This window comes from Podarcis erhardii, assembly GCF_964252035.2.
Source record: "Podarcis erhardii genome assembly, chromosome: 1".
NCBI classification, from domain to species: Eukaryota; Metazoa; Chordata; class Lepidosauria; order Squamata; family Lacertidae; genus Podarcis; species Podarcis erhardii.
Window position 1 is genome coordinate 71,543,720 of NC_138497.1, and position 25,927 is coordinate 71,569,646.

At 41.3% G+C, this 25,927-nt stretch overlaps 1 protein-coding gene and 1 long non-coding RNA gene across 2 annotated transcripts in view; both read right to left on the bottom strand.

The window, feature by feature from the left end:
* Positions 1-4,230: 4,230 nt before the first annotated feature.
* On the bottom strand, positions 4,231-12,515 carry LOC309330984. Its single transcript, XR_014151676.1, has 3 exons — positions 12,458-12,515; positions 9,289-9,362; positions 4,231-4,354 (listed from the first exon to the last, which is right to left on the bottom strand). It is a non-coding gene; the product is annotated as an uncharacterized lncRNA (long non-coding RNA).
* Positions 12,516-19,407: 6,892 nt separating this feature from the next.
* The window catches only part of RRAS2 (RAS related 2), a 33,706-nt gene continuing 27,186 nt past the window's right edge, over positions 19,408-25,927 (bottom strand). Inside the window, exons 3-6 of the mRNA XM_081842684.1 lie at positions 25,475-25,577; positions 24,869-24,977; positions 21,997-22,115; positions 19,408-20,663 (exon numbers count right to left, since the gene is read on the bottom strand). Coding sequence (XP_081698810.1) covers positions 20,576-20,663; positions 21,997-22,115; positions 24,869-24,977; positions 25,475-25,577 — 419 coding nt within the window. The 3' untranslated portion in view covers positions 19,408-20,575. The remainder of the gene's footprint in view (positions 20,664-21,996; positions 22,116-24,868; positions 24,978-25,474; positions 25,578-25,927) is intronic.

The window sequence follows — 25,927 nt, forward strand, 5'->3', positions numbered from 1 at the left end:
CATATGTTCTGTGCCAATGTCTGGAACATGATTTCAGCTGTTTCTCTGGCAATACAAGATGACGGTGGCAGACAATAGGATTATGCTGAGGAGCTTTCAAGTGTTTGTACAAATGTGCAGCCATGGATAGGAGAGATGTAACTCCTGCTGCAGCATTTCTTTGTTATTTATGCTCGTTTCCACAGATACAGCTCCATCTTCCTTCCCCCCCCCCCATCACTTTTCTCTGGCCAATAACATAATCCCTAGATCTTTCAAATGCTACCTTCAGATGGACATGTAATAATGATGTCCTCTGCGTATTAGCTGAAATGAAGCACCAGCCCCAGAGTAACTTGTTCAATGGTTTAGCTGTGTGAAGAGCACTCTGTTTTGTTTTTGACAAAAAGCACACTTCTAATCCTGTTTTCTGTATATATGCAAATGAGCCACAAACCCCGGTGCGGTTCTGTTTGTTTTTAATTCTAGTGCTTGACTTGCAGCACTTTAATTAAAAAAAAAAAATCTAAGCCACTAACTGGCCAGCCCAAAGAATGCTGAACTATGTAACATGAGAGCCACAACCAGAGACATTGCTTTCATTGCTCCAAATGACAACATAGTGGAAATACTTCACATGCTTAACATGTCAAAGCACTGCATTTATTTCATGTAAAATAAACCTGATCTTGTTGTTATTATTTATATGGGACCATTCATGTTCATGATTCTCCACAAAGCCAAATGCCTCTCCTGAAAGAGCCAGACTAGCCTCCAGGGGAGGTGATAGCCTGGGTGACAAGCCACTAAGGATAATAATAATAATAATAATAATAATAATAATAATAATAATAATAATAATAATAAATTATTTGTACCCAACCCATCTGACTGGGTGGCTTCCATCACATATAAAAGCATAGTAAAAACTTAAACCTTAAAAAGCTTCCCTATACAGGGACACCTGCAGGTAAGTTAGAAAGACAGAGGCAGAGTTGAGTTTTTGAAGAGATGTGAGCTAGAGGCTGGATGCAAAAAGCTGTAGGCTGAGAAGTGGAAACAAGAGGAATTACCGTCAAAGGAAGAATGGCAATTGAGTATGCGGAACTGGCTAAAATGACGGGAAGAATCCGAGAACAGTGGGACCAAAAGTTCATCGAGGACTGGACTAAATTTGGAGATTATTTGAAAGACAATTGTATTCAATTAAATACGCTGGTAGGATTGCAAGAAGCTTTGTAAGGAAAGGTACAATAACCACTGCCGATAAGAATAAGAAAGTATGATGTTTTAATGTTTTTTATTTTAAAGCAATGGTTAGATAGTGAAAATGCAGAAATTTGAAATGAAAAATAGAAAATCATAAGGAAGGTTTGAAGGAAGTCAGGGCCCTAAAAAGCCAAAATGTATAATATAATATCATATGAGGAGATATTGTAATGGAAAGTATTAATGTAAAACTAATAAAAATGATAAGCAAAAAGCTGTAGGCTGGAAAGGCAAAGAGAGAGAGAGAGCCATGCTTGATTTCTGCAGGAATCCAAGGCTGTGGCTATGAGAGAATCAAGGCCTTCTTAGGGTTGACACTGTGAACTCCTCCATCACAGGCTCACATTATATGTATATGTAAACAAACCATATATAATAAAGACCATAGGATGTGCCTCATTTCCGAAGGAAATACAAACCCTGAGTACACACCTGGAAACTCACACCACTCAGAGATTGGGGTGGCGTGCAAGACTATACATGACTACAGACAGCAAATAGAAATATCAGTCTCTGGTTATCCCAGAAGGTGTTGAGTTAGTGGGTGAGCCACCCAGAGCAATCCCTCCAGCCAGTCATGGTTGACTTTGGCAACTCATCTGATAGCTTAACTTACTTCTCAAGGCTGGTGAAAATCCTGCATGAATTCAGTTGTGAATGCCATGGAATTTCTTGAAGGTGGGTGGGATACAATCAGAGCAAATTCCAGAGGAGAAGCCGTGTTAACCTGCTGCAGTAAAATCAATTTATTATGGTGAATCTGAAGAGACTAAAAGAATTGCCATAATAAAATGTGTTTCAGGTGCTATATGATTCCTTGTTGATTTAAATGTAACAGAAATATTTAAATGGGGAGCAAGGAGGAAATGATGGCACATAAACACTGTCATCAAGTAGGAACAAGGATCCTCAGGTGTTTTGTGGGACTTATATATACACACACACACACACACACACAACACTCCTGGTAAAGATGATAAATACTGGGCAAAGGATAGTTTTACCAGAATCCAATAACTTTAAGGGATGCCTCTTATTACAGAACATCACAATGTCCCCTTGAGATACTTCAAATGCTACATTGTCCCTTATTTATGAAATTTTCACAAGGCAACTCATTCTAAGAATACTGCATGAGGCTGTGTTTCAGCAACTAGACGTTAAATCCTTTTGGAAGTCTGGTTTTTATTGGGCACCCTTTATTTGTTAGAAAATCACTTTTGTTGCCAAGGCAGGTTGAACATTACAATCTCCATGTGCTGGCAGTGTGCATTCCCATTAAGTTAACCTATGAAAGCAGAGAGAGAGAGAGAGAGAGAGAGAGAGAGAGAGAGAGAGAGAGAGAATCACAAATTTGGTTGAATGGATTACACGGAAATGTTTCTCCAAAGGAGAGACACAGTAAATTCAAGTAACTGGGAAATGCATAATGAGGAGTCTTCTAGAAAGGCTTTTATACTTTGTACTCTGCTGCCTCGATAGCTTTAACAACACATGGCTTCGTTATTTATTTTAGTATAAGGCTATGTTTTTTTTAACACTATCATGTGTAAAACAGATGGTCCTGGTATATTATCCACAGACCGCTGGCTCCAAAGATCACAGCCTTTTGTGTGAGCGTAGCCTTTAAGGTGGTGTGAAAATGCTGGGAAATTGTTCCTGCCTTCCTCCTTGCCAGTTTAATTATGTTCAGCGCAGTGATAACACAAGTTTCTCCGGCACATGCATACATATTCCGAAAAGTGACCGAAGTGAAGTCATTCCTTTGAGACGTGCTGGATGGCTGTTCCATTCAGTGTGTAGCACCGTGAGCCATCCATGAAACAGAATAATTGGCCGTTCATACTCTAGGGCCCTTTATCACAGCTGAGGCACTGCTCTTCTGCAATCGGCCAGAAGTGGAATTCAAACAGTGGTTGCACTGCGACATTTATTGCAGCTATATTTCAATATGGGTCTGCAACAGTCTAGCAGTGCCTGCAGGCATGATCCTGTTTCCTCCAAAGCAAGTCCCATTCAGTCCCGTGGGACTCGTTCCGCTACAGGGTTAATTATTAGCAATAATATTATGAATTATTATATTATTATTTGTATTAGTTTTATTTTTGTTCCTTGCTGCACCCATGCAGTTGCACACCAACAGGAGAGAAGACAACAAATGTTTTATTGTCATGCTTGCAGCACTCTGGCTGCTTGAAATTAACGAGGATTTCCCCAGGTGCCGATTCCTGCCGCCACCACCAAGCTCCTTTCTGCATCCATGGAGAGCAAGCTGTGGCTGGGCAGTCTTGGATATGAGTATGAAAGGGACTGCAATAGGGCAGACACTGCTGGTTGCTTTGACTGGGCTTTTCCCACACGGAGGGGCAAAGACTGGAAATAACACAGACAGGGCTCTCTCCCTGAACATCAGCTACAGCCAACGGTGACTAGATGAGCTAACACAAAGATAGGCAGAAGTGGACACGGCCAGTGCCAGATTTACATATAAGCTAAACAAGCTATAGCTTAGGGCCCCACTCTCATGGGGCCCCCAAAAAATGTAAAAGAAAAAACCCCCTGGATGTACATTTCCAAGATGTAAGATAAAAAACAAATAAAATAAAACCTACATACAGCAACAGTGTTTTGTGTTGTGTAGGCTCCTATGATGTACGTAATGGGCCCCACCTGCTAGCCTGCTCCATAAAATATCACTGGTTTGCTCATTTCTATATCAATTACTTTGACAAAATACATATTGTGTTATGTGCAAATGGCTTTAGATACCTATTAGGTCCATAAATTACCATATAGCATTTATTCAACACAAAAAATGGCAACAATTTGTTGTTGACAAAGGACAGCTGGACATATAAAGGGCCCCATTACCTTCAGTAGCTTAGGGCCTCATCAAACCTAAATCCGGCCCTGGACACTGCACAAGGTGAGACCTGGTGGGTGCAAAAGTTTCCATGGTACCTGCGCAATAAGATTCTTGCTGCCTTCTCCACCTTTTGACTTCAGGAACTTGCTGCTCCCAAAGATGAGATGGGGAAGGCCCCCCAGAAGTGATTGGACATAATCTCCCATCAATTGTAACCACCGTCATGTGTCGTAGGGTTGGCTGTGAGGAAAAATAACCCTCAAATAAGATTAGCCACCTTTGCAATAGAGGGTATCAACAAAACCTGCAAATGCAGCCTGTCTGAATTGGTGACCAGCCAACATTTTCAGATGCAGTGGAGACCTGAACAGGCAAGATAATAGTGTGGTGACAAAATAGGGGTTGTGTTAGTGCTCTCTGCACCAAATAAGGAGAAAATCTTGTCAATCAGCAGAACTTCATTAATATTTTGTTCTGTGTATCATTTCAATTCACACCCTAAGGCTCTTTTTAGCCTCCTATGCCAACTTAAAGCTTCTGTTATTGGTCTCAGCACCTTTGTTGAAAATGGCTGCTAAATAAAACAATCAGAAGTTCATGCGCGCAACAGCTAGATTCATCACTAAGATTTCCAGTACAATGGATTTCATACTTAAGGTGTCTGAAGTATCTCAGTGATAAATCTGCTGAAACAGAATTGTCATGTAAGAACAAGCTGTAAGAATGTAATGTAGAAACTCAAATAAAGGCCCTGTTTCTCTATCTGAACCCTTCTGATCACACACTTAAATATGCCTCCCTCCCTCTCTCTCTCTCTCTCTCTCTCTCTCTCTTTTTCTTTTAAGTACAGTGGTACCTCGGGTTACGAACGCTTCAGGTTACAGACTCTGCTAACCCAGAAATAGTACCTCAGGTTAAGAACTTTGCTTCAGAATGAGAACAGAAATTGTGCAGTAGCAGTGTGGCGGCAGCGGGAGGCCCCATTAGCTAAAGTGGTACCTCAGGTTAAGAACAGTCTCAGGTTAAGAACGGATCACCACTACGAATTAAGTTCTTAACCCGAAGTACCACTGTATCTGAAAGAGAAAAGAGCTTTCATCAAATCTATTTTAAAAATTCATGTTACGAATAGATGCTAAGTGAACCACCCCACCACCTCCTCCTTTTCCTCCCATATACTTCCAATGTATTGCTCTTGCTCTGGATTCACCCCAAAATAGGGATTTGATGCATATTTGAGGACCACATGCAGCTTTGTATCATGACTATCATGCACAGTACAGGAGAAGATGTGATTTCATGCATTTCACCAACAAAAAGTATTTCACTATTTGCTCAGGAGAGATAAAAAATGCTGTGCCAAGAAAATAGTAATAATACTATTTATGCACTACAGATAAATAACTTTTGCAGGCAGTACTAACCAAGGGGAATCTGAATGGCTATCTTATTCAACATGCTCTCAGAATAGGAGGAGGTATGAGACTGTCCTAGCTAGGCTGTCCTTTTTCTCAATTTGAATCAAAGTTGGCTTTGTGGGTGTGTGAATCAAAATCGAGTATGTTATAAGATGGGTATGGGTATGTTATAAGATGGTTATGGATCATGGCCAATGTCAACCCATGCTGTTATCATCACTATTAAGAGGAGAAGGATACACTGTAAAACCAGCAGAGGGCATATCAACTGATCCCTTCTCTCCAAAGCAATGGGAGCACGCTCAGGGACTTGCTTCTCTGAGAACGTTGCAGAAGTCAGCCAAGAAGAGATACTGCATCCAAGAATTAAGTAGGCTGTAGGCTATGAAAGCACAAGCCACAACAAATGCCAGATTTTAAGGAATAACAATAACAATAATTAATTAATTAATTAATTAATTAATTAATACCCTGCCCATCTGGCTGGGTTTCCCTAGCCACTCTGGGCAGCTCCCAACAGAAGATTAAAAACACGATAAAACATCAAACATTAAAAACTTCCCTAAACAGGGCTGCCTTCAGATGTCTTCTAAAAGTTGTTGTTTATTTCCTTGACATCTGATGGGAGGGTGTTCCACAGGGCAGGCGCCACTACCAAGAAGGCCCTCTGCCTGGTTCCCTGCAACCTCACTTCTCACAATGAGGGAAGTGCCAGAAGTCCCTCGGAGCTGGACCTCAGTGTTCGGGCTGAATGATGGGAGTGGAGACGCTCCTTCAGGTATACCAGTCCGAGGCCGTGCTATCATGTCCTTACTGCTTCATGTAGGATCCAAGGCAATAGAAACATGTTCCCTAACTAAGGCTGCCGAGCTTTTGTTAAGCCACCAGCCACCTCCCCAAAGTGAGTTTTCCATTGTTGATACTTAGTCCATATTTATTGTGTGTGAAGATTTGTCTGTTTTCACTTCAGTGCAGCTTTCAGCACCATAACACTGTGCCAGCAACAATTCTCAGGTGTATTTAGCGCAAATAACTCAGCTGAGATGCACACAGCAGAAGCCTCAAATCAGCCCTCAGGCTTGGTAAACAACTAGTGCAAACAGGTTTCATTAACGCTTCTCCCCACAATGGCACTAACCTCTGTTCGGTGAGAACAATGCAATTTGGATCTGAGAATGGAAACAGTGGCAGCCTAGCCTCCCCTTTGCCTATTATCTGCAGACACTTAGTTGCTTGCAAGAAGTGGGTTGAAATTACTATAATTTGGAGTAAATGTGCAGAGAGTGTCAAGGATGCTAATCTCACCTGTTTTCCTTAATGTGCTCCCCCAGAGCATTTACAGGTGTGTGCTGGGAAGGTGATTAAACTGATTTGTAATCCTTACAATGCTTTCCAAAGCAACTGATCATCCTTTTTTTAAAAAAAATGGTATGATTGCTAGTGATCAGTGGTGGAAACAAAAGCAAATACAGATGGCAGGCAGGCAGAATTACAGAATTCAGATCACAGAATTTGATATAATAATAGTAACTGCAGCAGCAGCAACAACAACAACCAGCAAATTCTGTTAATGAGAGTAACCTGGTTCAAAATTACATCAGATCATAGTTTAATAATGAATTATTATTATTATTATTATTATTATTAATAATAATAATAATACCCCACCCATCTGGCTGAGTTTCCCCAGCCATTCTGGGTGGCTCCCAATCGAGTGTTAAAAACAATACATTAAATATTAAATGTAACATTAAACAAACAATGATTTAATGTGAACTAGCAGCATGCTGTTCAAAAGTTCCCATGATGCTCTTCTCCTACTCCTGCCTGCCATGGATGAACTATGCCACAGTTTGGCTTATATAATTTGAACCCAGGCTCATGGTCTGTTTCCTCCAAACAAACCACAACTCATAAAATCAAGGTTTATTCCTCACTGACCATCTGTGGGGTTTTTGGGAGGAAAACTGAAAGTCCAGGTTCAGAGGACATGACAAGCCAGCCTCTGGCTTGCTTTGTCTGCAGTGTGGCAGCAGAGTGAGGAAGAGATGCTGCAGGGACTTTTACGCACCAGCACATTGCTTGTTCTCATTAAATCATTGTTTTAAACTATGGCTTAATGTGACATGCGACCTAGGCCAATGGCTTCGTTTCAGAGGATGGTGGGTAGAAGGCCAGAATGTATTAGTGGTGTTCCGCTAAATCTTTCGCAAATGCAGCATTTCAACATTTCGGAGTTTGTTATATGGTAGCACAAAGGGAGAGAATCTCAAAACTGTGGGCATGAAACATCCCTCCAGGCCTCTCTTTACAACCCACCACACTTGTCACTGGCTCTCCTCACTAGCACCCTCCTTAAATGCTTTTCAATGCCTGGAAATGGTCCCTGAACTCTTGATAATGCCTCTTGCTTTCCTGGAGGGAGGATGGGGAGATGTGGTGTGTGAGAGGAATCCAGCAACATCCAGAGGACTCGTCCCTATTTTCCCACAAGCAAAGCATCCCCTTGTTTTGCAGCTCCCTCACCTACTTCCAATTTTGACAATTTATGCCCTACAACTCAGGCGTCTGCTGTACGAGGGCACACACTGGTGACGGCACAAAAGGGACTAGTTGCCCCTTTACAACTTGCTTAACTGCAGAACAATGCAAAGATGTAGAAGCAAGGACATATGCAGATCTGCCAACTCCCCGCTGCTCTGAGCGCTATCTTAAGCCGCCGGCCCCTGTGACTACTTGGAAATCTAACGTTTTTAATCCACTGAGCCTGCCGAGCAGTTTTTTTGGGGGGGGAATGCAGAGGGCTGTTGTGAAAAGAGGGAATCTGCAAAAATAAGCTTTGCTAAAAGATGAGCTGCTTCTTAGTTCATATATGTGACATGGCAAGCGTGAAATCACCCAACTGCTGTGCTCCTTTAACTATGATCCAAGACACGTACAGTTGTATCTCAGGTTACATACGTTTCAGGTTACATACGCTTCAGGTTACAGACTCCGCTAACCCAGATGTAGTGCTTCAGGTCAAGAACTTTGCTTCAAGATGAGAACAGAAATCGTGCTGCGGCAGCAGGAGGCCCCATTAGCTAAAGTGGTGCTTCAGGTTAAGAACAGTTTCAGGTTAAGTACGGACCTCCGGAACGAATTAAGTACTTAACCCAAGGTACCACTGTATTTGCTTTTCTCAGTGTACATTTGGGGATGCAGGCAGCTGCCTTAAACTAGATGAAACAACTGGACAATCTAGCCACTCTGACTGGCAGTGGCTCTCCAGGTTTTCAGGTAGGTGACATTCAGAGCCCTGTCTATGGAGGATTGAACCATAGCTGTCAACTTTTCCCTTTTTTAAAGGGAAATTCCCTTATTCTGAATAGGAATTTCCCTTAAAAAAAGGGAAACGTTGACAGCTATGGATTGAACCTGGGACCTTCTGTATGCAAAACACATGCCCTTCTATTGAGCTTCAGCCCTGTTTCACAACGTAGGTTTTGAATAAGAGACTGTCTGGGTCTCTTCTCCCTTTTACAGCTCACTGTTTCTCGGACTAACCTGCCGCATGGGCATAAAGCACTCAAAGCTTTCTGAAGCAAGCACAACGTAACAAACATCTGAGTCAATGTGATTGCTGGTTTTCTCTCTTCCTCACACACACAGAGTGCAATTTGCTTTCCTGCTTTGATCACACAACAGGAGGATGAGAGACCTTGCAGGCAAATCCTGAACATGCCTAATTGGGAGTTGAACCCCACTGTGGCTTACTTCTAAGGCCTGTTTTCTCGCTTTTCGGAAGTAGCTTCATCACGCCAATCCAGTATCATTAGAGCCAGACAACCCTGTAAAAGAGACCAAACGTATGGTTACTTCCTACATCAGCATCAATCCATGTTAATTATCAACACCCTTAACTAACAAATCTCTCTCGTGTGTGTGTGTTTTAAAAACCCCAGTGCAGAACACAACCTAGAGTAGGTTCTAGAATTTCTCTAAAAGTGTGAAGTTATAGATAGTGCATTACACTACCAGTAGAATCAGTGTTGCTGTTTTTTTTCATACTGCATGACACAGATTTTTATTATTTTCAGCTCCTGCCTGTTAGGAAATAAAATCATTCTTGTGCTTCTTTCATTCTCAAGCGCTACCCAGTTCTGCAGAGCTCTTCCCTGGAGGCTCTCCTTGATTCAGTACTCAATGCTAAAAAGATTTCAAAACTGGAAAAATCACATACATATCAAGCTTGATGCTGGCGCCCCAAATTCACCTGATGTCCAAATAATGTCCTTAAAGAAAAAATGCTGTTTTCAGACAAATTTGTCGAAAGGAAATGACTGATTGGGGACCAAACCTCTTATGGATGACCTCAAATATTTGCTTGTATCAGAGCAACTCTGAAGTGTGAACATTTCAGCGAAATGAGGACAAACAAAATACTGTATTACAGTATTTCACACTGAGGTCTAAGACCGGAAGCTGTTGACCTTCTCTTTACACAAGAAATAGAAAGCTGACAGGGGTCTCCACACAATGGCTACATTCACACCTTGCCTTTAAAACACTGTAATACCACTTTAAACAGTCATGCACAAAGATTCCTGGGAGCTGTAGTTTTAGATGCTGAGAGTTGTTATGTAAAGATAAAAGGACCCCTGACCATTAGGTCCAGTCGTGGCCGACTCTGGGGTTGCGGCGCTCATCTCGCTTTATTGGCTGAGGGAGCCGGCGTACACCTTCCAGGTCACATGGCCAGCATGACTAAGCCGCTTCTGGCGAACCAGAGCAGCGCACGGAAACACTGTTTACCTTCCCGCCACAGCAGTACCTATTTATCTACTTGCACTTTGACGTGCTTTCAAACTGCTAGGTTGGCAGGAGCAGGGACTGAGCAACGGGAGCTCATCCCGTCACGGGGATTCGAACCACCAACTTTCTGATCGGCAAGTCCTAGGCTCTGTGGTTTAACCCACAGCGAGTTGTTAGGAGACCCTAATTTCTCTCACACAATTACAGTTCTCAGAGTGATTTAACAATCAATCCTCTTCACAAGGAACTTTGGGAACTGTAGCTCTGTGAGGGGAATATTGGTACTGTAACAGCTCTCTGTATACTTAACAAACTACAGCTCCCATAATTCTTTGGGGGGGAGCCATGACCGGTTAAAGTGATATCATAGTGCTACAAATGTGAGTATGGGCAATGTGATTTCCATATGGGTGGTATTTTCAAGCCATTGCCTCTCTCAATAGTCTGAGATGATGGAAGCTATAGTCCAGCAACATCTGGAGGGTCACAGATTCCTTGTCCTTGTCCTGAAACCTGGAAATGCACTATAACACCCTCCTCCAATGGGGTGCCCCTCAGAGGTTTTGGACTACAACTCTCATCAGCCCCAATGAGCGCTGACTATAGTTTCCCCTGTCCTAGACCATTGGCCAAGCTGCTTGGGACTAATGCGAGTTGCAGTCCAACAATAAATGAAGGGCCACATATTCCTCATCCCTGCTTTTTAAAAATAATAATAATAATTCTAAATTACATTTCAAAATATTCATTTAAACAACCTTAAATCAATGACTTCCCTTTTTCTCCTTCCATGGTTCATTTTGCATATTATACATCCTTGCATATTTTACATGAACTAAACCATTCAGTAATCCATTGTTACATCCATCACTGGAAGTTGAATTTATCTTAATACTACCAGCATTTCTAAATAAAGACAATTTTCAGTAAACATTATATTCAGTAAACAATATATTCAGTAAACATTTCCCAGTTTTCTTTAAATGTGCGTTCTTCTTGTTCCCTTATTCTATAAGTTAAGACTGCAAGCTGCACGTAGTCCATCAGTTTAAGTTGCCATTCTTCTTTGTTTGGGACCTCGCTCATTTTCCATTTTGGGGCTAACAGAACACGGGTTGCGGTGGTAGCGTACATAAATAGCCTTTTTTGACACCTGAGAATTTCCCTCTGAATTATCCCCAACCGAAAGGACTCTGGGTTTTTTGGAAATGTCCTTTTAAACATTTTTTCGATCCATTATATATCATATCCCAATTCTCTTTTACCCTTTTACAAGTCCAACCTCATCCCTGCTTTAAGACAAAGCCTTGTTGATGGCTTCGCTAACAGCAAATACCAAACCTCATGCTCAATTGTATCTTGAATTGCAATAGGCCTCATCCCAGGCTAACAGGTGGCTCTGTATTAGTCTCAGTCCTGACAAAACTTTCCATTACTGTTGCCTAGAAGAGCAAACATGCCACTTAGGCAAAGACAGATGAAATCATGGCTAGAGAAAGGAACCTCGCTGAGCAACTTTGGGTTTGGGGTAGAATTCCTAACAAGAGGCAACAGATAAAGGCAGATGTGGCTGGAAAACCATGCTCTTCACATCAGTTACCATAGAACAAAATAATGTGATGTTGCTTCCATACAGGGTAATATCAAAGTAGACTAACTGGGCTTACTCTACATGACTAATGTTGGCTGTTACCCAAAATACAGGTGGATGCTTGGAACATTTGTTGATTTGGTCTAATCACAATTTAGGTGTCCTTGTATCTGCTTAGAATAGCTTTTGGTCCCAATTTTGTGGTTATCTTAATGGTGTCACAGAGGCAATTAATAATACTTCTTGACAAATAATAATAATAATAATTTAATTTATACCCTGCTCATAAGGGTTAATCACCCTCACTGACAGGGATTTCCCCCCCCCACACACACACACCAATCTTTATATACTGTGCAATCGTAATAAAACCTCAAAATAGTGACATTATCAATGAAAAAGTACTTCAAATGTTCAAAAAGTAACTGAAATAATAAGGTAAATCCAAATTAAAACTGCTTCTAGATGCAAGAGAGGACTGCAGAAAAGAATATATATCAACCTGTAGTGCCAAACAGAAACAAGGAAAAGCAATGGCACCTTTAAAAGATGAAATGGATCTCCCTTCCCTCTTCCAGCAACAAGGGCTTTGCTTTTAATGTAACTGTGTTTAGCAGACAGCCTATATACAGTACTGTACTTCCTTGCCAGCTTGCACCTCCCCTCTCCCACTCTTTGCTTGCTGGAACCAGAAATATTCAGCCCGATCTGAAGCTCATCCAAGCTCGTTCTCAACTATGTAATTATTAAGCGAAAATTCTGCTGCCTGCAGTATGTTCAAGGCCCCCTCTGCTGGACAAACTGTTGATTCAGCTGTCAACAGTTAAAGAAAACAATTGAGTCAGAGTTCCTGGCACACTCGACAATGCAAAGAATGCTGTATCTAAGCAGGAAGACAAAGGAGGCTGTGATAGAGGGAACCTAATACTTTTACAATGCCCATTCTACTCAATCTCCGGCATTGCCATATCTGAGCCACAAATCACACCCTGCAGCAGACCTCTCCCAAAGCAAATGTAAATAAAATAATCCCCATTCTTTAGCCTTTGCTTCCTCGCCATCCCCAGACTACTGTGTTCTTATAAGCCTTTTTATCAGGCTGCATAAAAGGTGTCCTCTGAGGCCTAATCCACCTCCCTGAGTTCTCACGCCAATGAAAATGGCCAAGTGCAAACAAAAGTAAGGGACTTAGTGTGTGAGGGCTGTGCTGAAGTTGAGTTTAGGTGCAATTTAACCTTGGCTGGATGGGACCCTCATAAGTCTCCTCCCATATACCAATATTTGGATCTGGAGTCTTTCAGCTGCAGATATAGACGAGCCTATAAATAGGATTAGGCTGGGTTCAACTCTGACTGGGAAGGATCTCCTGCTCTGTGGAAAGCTTACAGCCAGCAGTGGCTTCTCCTCACAGGTAACAAAAAAGAAGAACAGACCCATGCACAATTACTCATGTCATTCCATCTTGGGGCCAAGGCCTCAAAAGGGCATCATATGCATAGGAAGGAGGTATGGGGCCACACAGACCCCACAGGAGTCACAGAAATTTCCCTACCCCCAATGTCCAGGCATCAGGAGAGGAGGACGTATGCAGAGGAAAAGCCTGGGCTTTCTGTGCTATGCAGGACCATCTTGGAGCCATATTCATTGCTTCTACTGTTAATTTTAATGCATATTTTGTGTTGTGTAAACCACTTAAGAAGTTTGGATGATTAAGCATCACATAAATCTCAAAGCAGTGATATATGAAAGCAGTGGTGGAAGGTTACTTAGACTTGGGCCAAGCTACCAAGAATTGAGAATTATTGGAGAACAGGTGAGGTCCCTACAGACTGGAGGCGGGCAAAAGCTGCCCCCATTTTCAAAAAGGGGTACAAAAATAGACCCAGGTAACTACCGACCGGTGAGCTTGACATTGATGCCAGGGAAGGTCCTACAACAGATAATTCAACAGTTGGTCTGTTAGCATTTAGAAAAGGATGCTGAGATTACTAAGACCCAGCATGTGTTTCCTGAAAAATAAGTCATATCAGACCAATCTGATTTTTTAAAATGGAATTACAAACTTGGTGGATCAGGGAAATGCTGTGAACATAGTGTATCTTGGTTTCAGTAAGGCTTTTGACAAAGTCCCCCATGATATTGACAGTATCGAGGGCAGCCATTTTAGCAGTTAGCCATCCAAGCATTTGCCATGAAAACAAATGAAACAATTACATTATGACAGGGGTGAATTCACATGTCAGCCTCTAGTTTACTTCACCTCCTAAAAAACTTGTAATTGCTGTTATAACATCTAAGTCTCTTCAGCAATTTTTCATGCGGTAAAGTGCCCCCTTTGATATGCCATCCTTGTGGATAGGAAATGACTTGGATGCATATTCTCCAAGTGAAACTTACTTGTTTTTAAGCCTGATATTTTGCTACAATTGCCAAGACTGCCAGTCACAGCTGACAAGCTGATACATTTTCACACCTTAGTGCCTGTTTACTTACAGTGAAGCTTACCTGAAAAAACAAACCAGAATCCTTTATTAGCTTTCAACTCCCCTGAATGGGCCTCAAATTACAGTTGGTGATCTGGCCATTCTCAGTGTACAGGAAAGTTAGATTTCATCAGGGCTTGACGTTACAGCAATCCAAAAAGGAGGTTTTAAAAAAGCACACCTGTTGGCACAGGCCAACTGCACCTGTTAAGAAAGTTCAGGAATTCTCATAATACTTAAAAGTTCATTCAAAATAGCTTTATGCTCTTATTCCGGAAACCACATGCTTTTGCTTCTCTGTGGAAAATAGAAGTTAAGACAAAAACATTCCTCAGTCAATGATTTAATTCTTCAGATTTCAGACATTTTCCCTACATTCCTGGGATGTTAATAAAAACAAAAAACAAAAAACAGGGAGTTTTCATCATTTAGTTCCAATATGAGATTATTTGACATACAAAGTGCTGATAGCAGGGTTTGAGGTTTCTTTGTGGAGAGGAAGATTGATTGATTTACCAGAAATTATATATAATCTGTCAGGTTTATATCTAAACCTCCGCTCAGAATACAGTTTTTGATTGCATTCTAACTTTAAGCTTCTGTTGTGCAGACTGCTGCTTTTCAGATGATTTTGTTAAGTTTCCCTGCTACCGTATTGGCCCAAATATAAGCCGCACCCGCATATAAACCGCACCCTTAAAATCCAAGGCTTATTTGCCCTAACTATATCTATTAATTTGTCAGATAAGTGAATCCATTTTAGATGTAGCTCATCTTGTTAAGAAAAAGACAAAAGGGAAATAGATCTAATAGGACACCCAAGGATTAAGCTTTTGAATTTACATAATAATCTTAAAACGCGGGCACCTGTTCAACAATTTGGGTACAGAACAAAAAAACGCTACACAAAAAAGGGTTAAGAGATCCCATTTGTGGAAGTGGAGGGGGAATGCCAGTTTGATAATACGTTGAAATGCTAACAATTTTGAGACCAATCACTCCAAAAACAAGAAATCATTCTACCAAAAAAAAAAAAAAAGAATTCTTCCTTTCCACATGGAAGAACTGAGATAACACAGGGGTGAGAGGGAGGAGAATAGCCTTTCTATTTATTGCCTCTTGAGGTTTGTTCATGCTTGTCAGTTTCACTATTGAGTTCTCAAATGCCATCTTTTGCTGCGTTGATCAAATCTTTCTGTGTTGCATGGTTCTTTCCCAAACATCTTATCCAATAATTTTGTACCAATCCTTTGTTTCCATCATTTGCTTTGAACAGCCAGGGCTGCTGACCATGCACTGCTATTCTGAGATTACCACTACAAATGCTAATCCTTATGTACTTTACAGATATGGAAATCTAATAGGGGGGAGTGACTAATGGGTAACATTTGCACCAGATGACAATGTGGTAACATCATGGCACAATTTGTGCCACACCAGACATTACGAGGAAGAAGATCGTGTAGCATCTAATACAATCCAATGTCCAAGCCCTAGAATGTCACTGATATTTTTGACATTTGAAATCTCTCTCTCTTTCTCACACACACACACACACACTTTCTCTCTCTCTCTAAGGCATCACTGTGTTGCATTAGCAGAGCACAGCACTAGATTGACTAACATCTAGAGCAAACTGTCCCTGCCTTCTTTCACGTCTCTAGAATTGAAGTGCACAGTTGACACCATGCTATTAAGAACAGATGCGGCTCTTACTCCAGAAAGAGAATGCCATTGTGCTAATGGTATTGAATGAGCAAACTTTGCATGCATAAAAAAAAAAAGATTGCAGTGAAGTTAGAAGACAACAGGCCATAGACTGAGTAAAGTTGAGTCCTATCCTACTTGATGGAATCATGGTCAGGTCTACACCTTTGTTACGAGAGCTGGTGGGAGTTAGATGCTAGAACAAATTCTCCACACCTCTTGATGTCTCTTCTGCTATTATTCCCAACAATCAGTGTACCACTTCAGAGCCATTTGGTGCCATTTATACCAAAAGTATTTCGCAACTTTGGTCTGCACTAATAACCAGAGAGTGGGCAGCAACTGTGCTTCAGTTGAGAGATGTGAATTCTGGCCCAATGCCAAAACTGAAAAATAAAGACAGGTGTACAGGAAAGTTGTGTCTTTTTGTTTTTTGTTTTGTTTTGTTTTGTTTTGTTTTACAGAATGCTTTCAACCTTCAGAATTTCTATTGGGCATGCATACTGAAATGAGGTCATTCGCCCCTTGACAGACAGACAGACATAGGAACTCAGACTAAATGCAGGAGACAGTCAACTCCAGTTTACGTATTGTGCTGCTTCTGCAGTTGCCCTGCATGAACAGCTGGGATATTGGCTGCATCCTCTCCCATCCTGTATGAAGCGACTGAGTGGAGCCAGAGCCAGTTTCTGTGGTTGCTGAGAAAGGCACACAACTGGGACACCAGTTGCTCTTTCTGGCCAGCTGAAGGGGCACTGGATGCAGCACTGCTAGACATCTGTCTGTCTGTCTGTCTCTCTCTCTCTCTCTCTCTGCCCTTCACTGAACAACCTGAACAGCAGAAGGCATGTACTGCATCAAGGGCTAAGCAAGAGAAAGGAGACAGGCAGCCGGATTCAGCCCAAAGCTTCCAATTGTTTTTTCTTTCCCATGTACCCACACAATTCCCAACTCTGGAAGTATCTCATTTTCCACCAGATAACTAAAAAGATGTAGGTCTGATACAAGAGAGAGAGAGAGATGGTTGAAAATGGGGTTTGTACAATAAGTTGCTACGAATGGATATAAAAAACCAGGACGATTTCCAAATGCATTAAGCACCTTTGGCTGTGCCACATAACTTCTCCTCCTTACCCTGTGCGCCCCTAAATCTGTTGTGAGTTTCCTCCCATATTTGGGGCGGGGAGCAGGGAGATGAGGGAAGGCAAGTCCTTTTGTAGACCCAACTGTTTGGTTGGTTACTATCCCAGGAGGTAAGGTAAGGTAAGGTAAGGTAAGGTAAGGTAAGGTAAGGAACACAGTGGCGCTGTTGTCTAAACCACTGAGCCTCCTGGGCTTGCCATTCCAAAGGTAGGTGGTTCGAATCCCCACGACGGAGTGAGCTCCCATTGCTCTGTCCCAGCTTCTGCCAGCCTAGCAGTACAAAAGCATATTGGTGCAAGTAGATAAAACAGGTACTGCAGCAGGGGGAAGGTAAACAGTGTTTCCATGGCTTCTGTCATGGTGCTCCGTTGCACCAGAAGCAGTTTAGTCATATTGGCCACATGACCCGGAAAGCTGTCTGAGGACAAACACCGGCTCCCTTGGCCTGAAAGTGAAATGAGCGTCACACCCCATAGTCGTCTTTGACTGGATTCAACTGTTTGTGGGACCATTTTTATTTATTTTTACCTATCCCAGGAACACAAAACAGAGCCATCTTGTGCAGTGCGTACCTAGTTGTTGATTCAAAGTGTGAAGGAGTTTGGCTTCTTCCCATTTTGGATCTTTTCCAAACTGAGGCCTGCATTTTCTAGTGAACAACCTTCCAGGTGTTGCAGACCAGTGGTTCACGGCTACATTCCAACCACACAAGGTTAGAGGTTCTCTCTTCCCTTCACATTCACACTCCTACCTATAACCCAGGCAAGCAAAAGGTAATCTCAAAAATGACTATTCAGATTCTTCAGGAAGTTTTGGGAAATGGGCTTTAGGCTCATGCATTACTCTCCTCCCACTGGTGGTTGGAAGGGAACTACGAAAGTTATCTTCTGGCGCTAGGAGATAATAAAGTAAATACCAATACAGGTGAGTGAAGGGACCACAAATAAGGTCTGGGAAGATCAAGGACTGAGTACATGAGTCTAAGATCTGTTCCTAATCCTCTTCAATGAAGATTCGAGACAAATAAGGGAAGACAATGTACAAGCCTACTCTGCTTGTACATGCACTACCTTGCCAATTCTCCCGTGATTTACTTACATAGTGACACGCTCATTAGCCAAGAGCGCTTGTGAAGTTGGTCCCAACTTATCTGGCTCTGGATAAGGTAATCTGTGCTTTTGGAAGGGTGGGAGAGGAACAAAGGGCATAATTAACTCTGCACATGAAGAGGGCTGAATCCTCATCAGGACTTGTGCCTTGAAACTGCTCGTAAGTTGAAAGTTAAGAAACACCCTGGTTGATACAACTATTACATATTCTACCACCACAGACTGGTTTCACAATGGGGTTTCTCCTAAAACAAACTGAACAGAAGATTCCAATGTAATTGGCATGTGCCTGTGTACCAAATACTTTTTTCCGCCCCAGGAAAAGGCGAGTGGGGCGGGGGCTAAATCTAGTTCCTTACTCTCTTTCCCAAAGAGTTGGTGGTGTGATTACAGGTTTTCTGCACAAGATTTGCGAGTGTAGCAGAGGCTCCAACTGAACTGGAAAGAACCCTTTATGCAACCTCTGCTTGTGAGCAATTTAAATGTGTTCTACATTCAAGTTACATTTCAACAGCCATGAAGTATCTGCTTGCAACAATTTAACAGAGCACTGTTTTACACCAGGATGGGTTGTCATCTTTTAATCAGACAGCTCTTGAGCTATTTTAGCCTGAAAATGTGTAAGCCCATATTACTGTTTCAGAAACTGGTCTCTTATCCTCTCCAAACCTTGATCCAGTACTTAAAAGAAAATAGACAGTGGAATTTCTCTTCCCATAAATGACTATATCCAGTGCTATTTTCTAGAAAAAGAGATGCCGGAGCTCACCATGAACTTCTTCCTTGTTCTCTTAGAATGGAAATGGTGCCCACCTGAGTGCTGCCGGAAATGAGCTCCTGCTGAAAAAAAGCCCTGACTATACATCCTATTTAATTTTAGCACCTGAACTTATGCAAGGGTATGTTTAATAACCTGCTTTATACTTTTGGTGAGGTGACCAAAACTGCAAATACAACCCAGTATTTAATGTCACAGAATAAGCCTGAATTATTTGGCTACATTTTGCGTCATTCAAAGTTGAACAGCATTCACAACTGAACAATCATGTAAAGGTTTGTACAGTTTAATAGTCACATAATGGTCAGTCATTTGTAAAGGGTATGGAAGGCAATTTGAAAAACATGACAGTTTAACAGATACATCGGGCAGGCACATAATCGGCCACTGGTGTATACAACTGGAACAGAAAAGAGGTTCTACCACAGTTCTGCAGATCTTGCATTAATTTTGTCAGTTAAAAGTGTACTGTGAGAATTAAATACTCATCTTTACATTTACACGTTATGCCATGAAAGCATATTTGCTTACAAACATATAAAAATACTTGTTAACTAGTTTGATAAGAAAATAATGTATAAAAGTATATAGCAAAAAACATTTAATCATCTGACAATGAAAAGAGAAAATTCATCTTTTTTTTTATCTTACATCAAAACAAAAAACAAAAAAACAGCTACAGGTTTAGTTTTCTTGAATCCCTTACCTGGAAAATACAAAAGGAAGACACAATTTATTCCAAACCATGATGTAAAATCTTCTAAAACTGAAACAAATGCCCAAGTCCAGAGTGAGCACAGGTATTTGGCCACATAGTTGTAATAATAATAAATCCTGTAGCTGTTACTGGAGCCATAAAATAAATACAGTAGACTGTTGACCACTGAAAAAGCTGCAGCATAAACAAGAGCTGAAACACACAAAAAATCTTTACTGACAATGAAATTCAGTGTATTGGCTTCCTGTAAGGCAAGCTGAATTTTGAAGTCTAACCTTCTAAAGGGTAAAACCTTCAAATCCACTTTTTAAAAAAATACTCTACATTTTGATCAGAGGATTCCCTCTCAAGTGTAATTAATACGGATGTCACAAGTGGAAAAAATACCCATACCAGCAATGCTTAAGCTTGACTTCAATACCTTGTTTAATATTGTTTTGTTTCCTTTGTGAATAAAACTCCACAAGGTGCAAGCTTCTTGACACAAGAGGAGAAAGAAACCAGGAAGTATTAAAAGAAGCCTTAGTGTTTTGACATCTGCCCTGAGATGACTAAGATGTCTTCTAGACTGGGTCAGCCTTGTTCTTTTAGCCTAAGGCTACTTTGGTGACCATTTATACGACATGCACATATAAGGCTAGACAAAACACTGAGACACATAGAAAGGTAGGCAGAAAGGTAGAATTAATCTGGCAGTTGACCGCTTGGTTCAGAGGATTCTTAGAAGATGACACAATGACATCCTTTCTTGTCCTTTTCCTTCCTTGTCGGCTCTGGGGAAGGAGGGCATTCTTGCTCTTGAAATTTCCTGTGAATGAAGCAAAAAATGCCCATAGAAACAATACACTCCAGTCCAATGTAATTCCATATATAAAAGAGGCACTAACTTTGCTTTTCAACTGACCCTAGATTCCTCTGCTAAAAAATACAGCTGCACTGTCAATACAGACCATTGTCCATTTCTCTTAATATACATAGGTCTGAAGATGAAAGCAGATTTCATCTTTTAGGAATATGTGTGATATTACTGCAGCAATGAAGCAAGCAGCCGAGGTATTCGAGGGAATAGAGAGACCCTTTTAGCTTCCAGACTGATGTGTTTTGTGGAGATCCGATCAGGTTTTGTGGAGCATTCACTGTTGGCAATACTTGAAATGTCTCATCCTAGCCTCTTCTCCCACAGCATGGTGACTTCTGTCAATGCTTGGTTGGAAAGGACTGTAGAAACAGCCTAGGTTGAAGGCTTCACCCCTTCTAGAGGCCAGATGCACAGCAACAGCTGTCCCATGGCATAGAAGTCCCTGGAGTATCCTAATACACACTTGATGTAGGTGCAGCTTGATTGTATAATGCTACTGATTACTAGAACTCAAAACAGCAACATAGGCAACACATCCCAACAGGAGTATTACTGAATGAAAAATGTGCTCAAGTTAAAGTAACAGAGTCTGATGTGTGTAGCTTTCCAAGATATTTTACATTAAACAGCAAGTGTTCCTGCTTATAACACTTGTCTTTTTGTTATTAAAGACAGGAAGCTTGAGATAGCGAAAGGCTTTCCATCTACCCTGATAGACTATGAACAAGAGAAGTGCTCACTTTACGCTTTCCTGGCAATGTCAGGCTAACAGAAAAACTACATATCCTCATTAAGGAGATTTTTAGAAGGTGAACTGAACACAGTGTTGTCCTGAAGGAAAAGGGTAGTACTGTAGAAGAACAAGCTGAGTCAGTGCCCAGTGTCAATGTTGCAGTTCCACAATACATTGTCTATAACAACACAGGGGTAAATATATTATATAGGACAATTCACGCTGGAACTCTTGGCAACATTAACATTCCCCATTAAATTATACTGTTAAATGACCCAGTCATACAGTGACAACAGTGTCAAGGTGGATACATTTAAACAAGATGCAATGGAAATTGCTACACATCTGCCAAAAGAAAAAAGAAAAAGTGTGTGTTCCTATGTGCCTCACATTAATTCTAGTGTTACAAAAACATAGTAGTTTACATTTTGTTACAGTATTCAGGCACTTTCCCTATACAGAGATATCAAAGGGAAGCTGTATTTCTTTTCTTTCTTTCTTTCTTTTTGTTAAAGTGCATTTCAATATATTTACAATACATGGGCTTACCTTATAACTCTGACAAGCTCATGAAAAGCTTGGTCTACATTCAGTCGTATTTTTGCTGATGCTTCCATATATGTTACCTTCAGCTGCCTTGCTAGTTGTTGACCTTCCTCTTGCGTTACCTGAAAACAAGCCAAGATAGGATACACATTCAGCAATCTACTGATGCTTTCCAACTGGCTGATTTAGCTAATGAATACTCTCATCACCTACAGCAATTCTTGCATATTACCGGCACTGCAGTCCTGTGCAAAGGCTTCCTCAACTCTGGTCTTTGTTAATATGTTAATTGAATACAAATGAGTTGTTAAAATTTAGAGCCCAAAGCACTGTATGTTTAAAAATGTGAAGACAGAGCCTAAGAAGGCTTAGAATCAAATTGTTTCCATATAAACTTTGAATGTAGAATTTATACACTGAAGTGTTGCAACTAAACACTGGCCTCAGATCAGTAGCCTGAATGTTGCAGTGAATGAGAAGATAACAAAAAATATGAGGAGCCCGGCCGGATCAGACCAATGGTCCATCTAGCCCAGCATCCTGCTTCTCCATAGCAGCCAACTAGCTGTTTTGAAAAACACCATTAGCAGGGCATGAAAATAACGGCTCTCTCCCAGGCTTTGGTCCTCAGCAGGTGGTGTTCAGTAGCATACTGCCTCTGAAGCTGGAGGTAATTTATAGGTCATCATGAGTACAGTGGTACCTCGGGTTACAGATGCTTCAGGTTACAGACACTTCAGGATACAGACTCCGCTAACCCAGAAATAGTACCTTGGGTTAAGAACTTTGCTTCAGGATGAGAACAGAAATCGCATGGTGGCGGTGGGAGGCCCCATTAGCTACAGTGGTAGCTCAGGTTAAGAACAGTTTCAGGTTAAGAATGGACCTTCAGAACAAATTAAGTTCTTAACCCAAGGTACCACTGTAGTAGACAATGCACTGTGGAACTGAAACTTTAACACTGGGTCTAAATTGAGTTCTTGCTCCACTTCCTCCAATAACACCTATCTTCTACCTGTGCAGCCCAAGTCACTATGCTAAAAAAATTGGAATATTAAAACTATTAGGAAAATTTGAACTATTGGATCCTACAGTTACTGGATGCTACAGGGAAAGCAGTGCCTTTATTAGGCGACATTTCTCTCAGCACATGATTAAGTGACCTCCTTCCTTCATGCTGGGGACATTTGTAACACACACGTCCCTCTTTAAGAAGGTATGGAAGGGGGTGCACTATTTACTTAAAATATTTCTTACCAACACTTTTCCATAAGGTCCCAGGGAGGGTTAAAACAACAGAAAGTGTGCTTATAAAGCTATTGCAATTAGAAAACACATAAAACCATTCATAAATTAAAAAGGAAGGCATGACAAGCCACTCCACCTGACCCACATTAGTTACTATTCCAGTACTGCAGCTTCCCTAAATAAATTTGCCTTGATGTGCATGAATTTCCACATAATGTCATTGGTGGTAGCCAACTAACTCAGTGTGTCAGTGCAAGGGGAGGAGGTTTGTTGCACAAGCAGAAATCCTTGCATTGACCAAACAAGTTAAGTGGATGCCACTCATTGTGTTCAGTGTATTCATTGTATGGCAAGATATATGCCATAGGATTCAGCTACCTCGGAGCTGAGCACAGCACACAGACGTTTATTTAGGGTTCTGGAATAGTCTTGATAATGTGCCAGCTCTCAAAGTACTTTTCAAGTTGTAGATAGTGCTGGAATAGCTTGCAAGATCCAAACAGATGGGAAATAAGAATACATACTTGTTCATAAAAGTGACAACTTGACTTCTTGCATTCAGAATGGAAACCCCCCTTTTGCTAGAGGCTACACTAGCTATTAAGAGATGGTCCTCTTGGGCACACTCTCATGGGATGAGTAATTGTTGGTATGGCAAGTGTTGTAAACATAATTGAAGAGAGACTCATGCCTTGATAATGATGTCATGGATCATTGTCTCATCCTCATAGATTTTGACCTGAATCATTCATATGGCAATTACTCAGGGAACAAGCTGAGTTAACGAAGAAAGTGCAACATTATAATCAGGAAGACCAGTTTCCTAAGCCACTTCCTAAGTATCAAGCCTCTTTACGGGAACATGTATGTATCCACTACAGATGTCCTTATCTTAGCACCCATTCCTCCAAACAAGGACTGTGTCAGATCTCCTTTATAGCCACTTGATGCTAAATGTCATTGACAAAAGGGATTTGTTCATCACCAGAGTGTCTCCTCCCAAAAAAACTACAGATCAGTCATATGGAAAGAGATAATACACAATAATGGTTTGGGCCTACGAATTTCATGAGAGTTGCCAATTTCCTGTGGCCTAATCCAGCTGACTGTGGAATTTATTGTCACAATCATCTTCTTGCTATTACTGGTATAAGAAAACTGCCTTATACCAAGTCAGACCACTTTATCTAGCTCAGGAATGTCTAGATTAGAGATAGGCATATCGCTTCAACCCAATTCCACATGGCATCAACCATTATGTGGCCATTAATCTTATTTCATGCTGATGTCAATGAGGGGTGAAATGGGAATAGCAGAAAGAGAAGGGGTGCCCTGACCGCATCTGGTTCCATCTCTTCCAAACGTTTGGCTCTGATCCCACCAACTACTGCTGGCCTGGGTTCCATGGCCAATTATCCCAGAAGGAATGTGGCTCTCAAGAGAAAATGTTCTACAATTCCAACCTGCCCTGTTTAATAGCGGCTCTCCAAGGAGTTTTCCCCCAGTGCAAAGATGCCAAGGATTGAACTTGGGGACTTGCATGCAAAAGTTATGCCACCGAGTTATGGAAGTTCCCTCAAAAAAGGGAGATCCCTTTTTCAAACTCTGACTATTGCCAATAGGTTACCTGTCTCTGATGGTCCAGGTCTGCTTTGTTGCCAACTAGAATCATAGGGAATTCATCACGATCTTTTACTCGAAGAATCTGCCTTTGAAACTTATAGATTTCTTCAAAGCTGGAATAATAATAAATAAATAAATAAATAAATAAATAAATAAATAAATAAACAGCAGCAGCATGCTAAGAATCCACAGCTTCACAGTTAAGGATTGCCTAAGGCCATCTAACAAGTATTTGCTGCAGAGATGAGATGCAAACTGAAGATAACACATACAGACCCACCAGCCCAGCAGGTATCCCAAGACCTTGTATTCACCCACTAGAATTGTGTTACCTTCCTTTAAAATGCCAACATGATTTTTATAAACTCTTGAGTTCCACCTCCACCCCCACTCCCCAAAAAAGTTATTTGATTTATCATGTGGCAGGGGGGCTGTTTTTCAAATAACACAAGTCTGCAATTCTCTTGAGCAGGCAGAACTCTGGATTCTGACCCTACAGTTAATTCAGGATGTTGCAAGCCACAACCCCATTTCAGTGTTATTCTAGCTCTGCCCCTACACAATCCAGGTATTGATCCATGTTTTGCAGCAATTTTGTTTTTTGCCTTACCTTCCTCTATCTGTGACTGAGAAAACAAGCAGAAAGCCTTCTCCTGTCCGCATGTACTGTTCCCGCATAGCTCCAAACTCCTCTTGGCCTGCTGTATCTAGGACTAAGCAAATCAAGAAGCTAGTTAATTTTACAGGCTAGCGAGGTAGTGTGTGAGAGAGGGGGGCGATGTGCCTTAAAGCAGCAGAGCTCAGGAAGGGGCAGATGTTGTTCCCATCCCATGCCTGCCCTGTTTAACCTTATAAATTAACCCTACACCACAGCCTAGCGTTGGCAAGCCAGCAATTTAATATACAGATACCCACATCTGGTTAAGCCTTTAGCTTCTATATTAAGAGGTTGAAAACTGTACCACAAAAGAAAGGGAGAAAGGCTTGGCCTAGTAAATGGCTAGATCACAAAGTTATTACAGTCTCTATACAAAGTTAAGGAAAATCAGTTTTAGTACCTGTA